Raw genomic sequence first — 4,954 nt, 5'->3', positions numbered from 1 at the left:
GAATCCCTGAACCGGCTGAGCCCCGGGATCGGGTGAATCCCTAGACCCCAGGATCGGGTGAATCCCTGGACTGGCTGAGCCCTGGGACCGGGTGAATCCCTGCACCTCGGGATCGGGCGAATCCCTGCACCCCGGGACCGGTCGAGCCCCCTCCGGGCCCCGCCCCGGTCCGTCATCGGGCGGCGCCGGCCCCGCTCCCGTTGCCCGGTGACGATGTCGGAGCGGCGGGCGCGGGGGCCGCTCCAGCGGGTGCAGCGCCGGAGCCGGGAGCTGCGGGAGCAGGTACCGGGCCGGACCGGGACTATACCCGGGGGGACACGGCCCGACCCGGCCCCCTGACCGCCCCCGTTTCCCCCTGTCCCCGTTCCAGGTGGATGCGCTGCGGGCGGAGAGCGCGGCCGCCACCCCCGGGCAGCGGGAGGCCCTTCGGCAGAGGTGAGGGGGGTCCCGAGCCCCATCCCCAATCCCGACCCTCGCTCCCTGTCTTACCCTCGTCCAGCAGTCGCCCGGCTCTGCTCCGTGCGTGGGAAGAGCGAAGCCCCTGCGGATCCCTCCGTCCCCATCACTCTGCATCAGAAGGAGCAAAGAGTTCCTTCTCCGCCTTTTCCGTCTTCTCCCGGTTGTCCAGATGTCTCCCTGCTCCTTCTTTCCAGGCTGGTTGCTGCCCAGGAAAATCTGGAGAAGAGAAGGCCAAGAGGGAATCTCATAAATCCATACCAATATCTCCAGGGGGTGTCAGAGGATGGGGCCAGACTCTGTTCAGTGATGGGACGAGGAGCAATGGCCATAAACTAAACCACAAATTCCCCTTCAACATGAGGAACGACTCCTTTCCATGGAGGGATCAGAGCACTGGTAGAGCTGCCCAGGGTGGGTGTGGAGTCTCCTCTCTGGAGACATTCCAAACCCACCTGGGCACGTGCCACCTGCTCCAGGTGACCCTGTGGATGATCCACAGAGGTCCCTTCCAACCCCAACTACGCTGGGATTCTGCCAAATGCAAGTGGGAGGTTGCACATGGCAGGGAATAAACAGCCAAGCTGCTGTTTGGGCTTGGAGTTCTCAAGCTGCCCAGACACACAGCACCTAAAATGACACCTTTCAGTCAGCAGGGACAGTTTGGGGGAGAATTTTAAGAAAATACCATCTGTCTGTCTTGCTTTCCGTGCAGATGTATCCAGCTGAAGAAACTGGTGGAGGAGAACACGAGTGCTCTCCATGCTTTGAAAAAAGTGAGTGTGGAGATGAATTTGTTTGTGGTTTTCTCCAAAGTTCACCACAGAAAGCATTTAAAGACCACCAGCCTTCCATTTGAGATGCCTCAGGACAAGAGCAGTGCCCAGCACTGCACAGTCCCTGCTTGGCTTCTCTCCAGTTTATATGATTTATATCAATTTATGTTATTTAAATACTCGCTTTAAAGCTTTATTGTGTCCAAGTCCTGCACATAAAATGTTTTATCAGCCCAATGCATCCTTTGGAAGCAGAGAGTGCAATTTGAAATTTAACATGGAATTTCACCTTGGCAGAGTGAAAGGGCAAGGAAAATGTCACTGAAAAGGGAGTGAGAGCAGCCCAGGGAGGGGAAAGCTTATAAGGCATGTCTGGAAAACTAAATTTATAGGGGAACTTTGATTCTTTGGGCAATTTGTTGTGTTCTTTCTCAGGCTGACGAGCCTGCACCGGTGGGGAATTACAACCAGAGGAAGGAAGAAGAGGAAAAGCTGTTGCTAAAACTCTCCCAGCAGCTGCAGAAACTCCTCCTTGTCTTGGGTCAGGATAACGTGACAAAGTATTACAGAGTGTGAGTAGCTCAAACACACAACCTGTGGTTTTATAGAATGGTTGGAAAGGACCCTGAAAAACTGTCAGTTCGTCCCTTTTATTATCTGAAAAATAGAAGGAAAAAAAAAGAAGTGCTCACGAGATGAGTGATTTCTGGCTCACTGGGTGTTGGATAATGTTTGGAGGAGAAGGAAGGAGGAAGCACCACTGGGATTTTGGAGTTTCTTCAGGACAGAGAGCAAAACACAGGACTGAAAACGCTGTGTCTGACAGCACTTTTAAAAAGTTTGGTCAAAATTAGAATAAAAACAGTCTGATTTGTTTTGGTAGGGATGAGAAAGGTCCTCATGGAGAAGATGGAAACGAAGAAGAGGAGGAGAGTGAAGATGAAGAAAGTAGTGAGGAGGAAGACAGTGAAGAAGAAGAAGATGAGGAGAAGTTGTTGGATGATCCAAACGTTAAAGAATGTGTTGCTGTTGGAAACTTTGAGGCACAGCAGGAAGGGGATCTCACATTTGAGGTAAATACTCCCTGTAAAGGGCTTTTACTGCAGATCAGTCTATATTAAGCAATAACTATAACTAAAGCCTATGGTTTTGGGATTCAGCCAGTTCCTTGTGGGATCTGGGGGGAAATGGTGGTTTCTTGGAGTCCAGTGTCCTTTTGCCTTGGCAGTGTCTGGGATCTCTGTTGTAGGAAAAAATCAAGGGTTTGTAGGGTTTTAATATAAATATTTGGTTGTCTTTTGTCTCTGTCTCTCCTTGCAATGCCAAAGAAAGGTGAAATCCTGCTTATCCACGACAAGAAGGTGGATGGCTGGTGGGTGGCTGAAAATTCCAAGGGGGAGAGAGGCCTCGTTCCCAGGACCTACCTTGCGGTTGGTGTGCTGCGACCTCTGTCCTATCTCACCTCTGGGCTTTTAATGATCATACAGCTGCAGAAAATTGGGCACAAGGCTTGTGTGGGGATGTGCAGGAGTGTGTTGTTTGGAAGTAACGCCAGTTATTTGGAAATAATGCCAGTTTTTGGGAAATAGTGCCAGTTTTTGGGAAATAATGCCGAGTTTTTATCCACGGGGATGGAGATGTCCATCAAAAGCAGCATTTTTTTGCCTTGTGAAGATGTGGCTGAGAAGTTTCTTGAATACAGAAGTCAATCTTTGTCACTAAAGGTCAGCTCTGATGACTGCAAGCTGCTGTGGATTAATTTGGGCTTTTTAATGATTTATCTGCAAAGTGAGTCCACGTAAATGCTGGACAGTTTTCTGCAGCTACAGTGATGCATCACAGACAGAATTTCTGCTCTTCTAAGCTATTAATGTGGGCTGTGGTTGGAGAGGGCACTTTTAAGGACAGAACTGGGAAGAAATCAAGCACTCTGCCCTTTTGAATCTGAACTGCAGGTTCCCAAGAAAGAGGAAGAAAGCCAGGAGGAGAGGGAGGAACACGTAGAAGTGGTGGATGAAACAGCAGATGGGACTGAAATTAAAAGGAGGTAAAAGGAGTGATGTGAAAGCAAATAAGTATAACATTATTCTTCCTCCCCCTTAAACCTGGCATTACATTTCTTACCTCACAGGGGTCTTTGGTTCTTTTCAGTACAAGAGCCACGTGCTTTTTTTTCTCTTGAGTGGGTTTGTTGGGGAGTTCTGAGGTGTTAGATATGGTCAGGAAGCTGCTGCTATTTGAAAACAGACCCATGTTTAGTGTTTAAATTTTCATCCACACAAGGCTATGTTCTAAAAACCCCCATTTTTCTTCCAGGACAGACTCTCACTGGAGTGCTGTACGAGCCATCACAGAGGTGGGTGCACCTCTTACACCTCTCACCTGCCATAATGTTGATTATTTTGTCTCATATTACAGACTGTTCTTATTAATTAGCATCTCTGTTTTATGGGGGTGGTGTTTGGCAGCAAGAAATGCCACAGAAATGCCTCAGATGAGGTGGCTCGTGCCCCAGATCTCTGGTTTAAATGGAGTTCTAAATTAGCTGTTGAATTATGGCAGGAACACTGATACAATTTTGGTTTCAATAGCATGACACAGTGGAGGTACTGACCACCATAGGAGCAGTTCCCACAGGATTCCGCCCGTCCACGCTTTTCCAGCTCCTAGAGAAAGGTGAGGATTTCTCCTGAGAGTTCCAGTGCAGGATTCTCAGGGGTCTGTGGTGAGTTCCTCACCCTGGTCACCAGCCTGTTGGAGTACAACCAGTATTGCTTCATTATAATTGGCTATATTTGACCCATCAAATACTGTATAAAAGGCTTTTTTTCTCCCCCCCTTCAATTAGGTTTTAATTTATCTGTGTGAAATCCTGACAAATTTCCTCACAATTTCAAAGATTTTCCTCTTTGGAAGATCCTGTTGACATTGGGGGAAATGATGATTTTTTTAAATGTTATTTTAATCTTCCCTTTTTCTTGGGGAAGATGATTACACATCTCATGTTTTGGTTATCTTTTTGTTAATTAAATGATTGTGCTCCTGGGATGAAACACTGCAGAACACTTAGAAATAGCAACCAGTGCTCATAGGAAACACCTCCATAGTTTTGTTTGGTCAAATATTCAGCTGGACCCGAGTTTTGGGTGTTGTTCATTTTTGTGGCAATAAAGGTCATTTAAAAAATGCAGGATTTTCAAACTTACCCTTGTTGTAGACGATGAGTTTCGAGCGAGTTCCTACTTGCAGCCCGAGCTGACTCCATCCCAGCTGGCTTTCAAAGACCTGGTGTGGAACTCTGAAAAAAACACTGTGAGTATCCCTGGTAAGGGAGCCTTGATGCCTTTGGGTTGGGGAAGTGATGGGATTCTCCAGGTGGGAATTGGTGGCAGGATTTCCCATTGGTGGGTGAAGGAGAGGTTGCCATGTCCACCCGGACTCCTTAGGCAGGAGATGTTACCACATCCTCCTCTCCACTAGGCAAAAAGTCAGTATAAATTGTCAAGTTGGGTATCTTTTAAGAGCCATTTAAGTCTGTGGATTCCTTCCCTGTCTGGGGTGAAGCAGTGGGTGACCGGTGTGAAGTTTTAAACCGTGAGCCCTGTGAAATCACAAATTGAATTTGTCTTCATTTTTGTACTGTTTTTGGAATATTTCTCCTGCTAGGACTTTGCTTGTCCCACTAAAACACCTGTAGCAATCTCCTCAGGGGAGAACTAAAG

General features: G+C 47.8%; 1 protein-coding gene and 1 long non-coding RNA gene across 6 annotated transcripts in view; one reads left to right on the top strand and one right to left on the bottom strand.

Annotated features, from left to right (window-relative positions):
* The first annotated feature begins 213 nt into the window (after positions 1–213).
* Positions 214–4,954, top strand: part of NPHP1 (nephrocystin 1) — a 12,283-nt gene continuing 7,542 nt past the window's right edge. For 2 of the 3 annotated variants that reach the window (XM_027693427.1, XM_027693425.1), the window contains exons 1-10: positions 214–282; positions 371–435; positions 1,172–1,232; positions 1,668–1,804; positions 2,116–2,305; positions 2,561–2,662; positions 3,188–3,279; positions 3,549–3,588; positions 3,824–3,908; positions 4,450–4,544. In XM_027693427.1, coding sequence (XP_027549228.1) covers positions 214–282; positions 371–435; positions 1,172–1,232; positions 1,668–1,804; positions 2,116–2,305; positions 2,561–2,662; positions 3,188–3,279; positions 3,549–3,588; positions 3,824–3,908; positions 4,450–4,544 — 936 coding nt within the window. The remainder of the gene's footprint in view (positions 283–370; positions 436–1,171; positions 1,233–1,667; positions 1,805–2,115; positions 2,306–2,560; positions 2,663–3,187; positions 3,280–3,548; positions 3,589–3,823; positions 3,909–4,449; positions 4,545–4,954) is intronic. The other variant, XM_027693428.1, reaches the window with a different exon arrangement.
* Positions 465–4,549, bottom strand: LOC113972401. 3 transcript variants are annotated; one of them, XR_003535890.1, is made up of 3 exons: positions 4,439–4,549; positions 3,847–3,983; positions 465–675 (listed from the first exon to the last, which is right to left on the bottom strand). It is a non-coding gene; the product is annotated as an uncharacterized LOC113972401 (long non-coding RNA). The 3 variants fall into 3 exon arrangements; XR_003535889.1 differs by lacking the exon at positions 465–675 and adding an exon at positions 3,297–3,465; XR_003535888.1 differs by lacking the exon at positions 465–675 and adding an exon at positions 3,297–3,462.

This window comes from Neopelma chrysocephalum, unplaced genomic scaffold (genome assembly GCF_003984885.1).
Source record: "Neopelma chrysocephalum unplaced genomic scaffold, ASM398488v2 Primary Assembly neopelma1_91, whole genome shotgun sequence".
NCBI classification, from domain to species: domain Eukaryota; kingdom Metazoa; phylum Chordata; class Aves; order Passeriformes; family Pipridae; genus Neopelma; species Neopelma chrysocephalum.
This window is presented reverse-complemented; position numbering and strand designations above follow the sequence as displayed.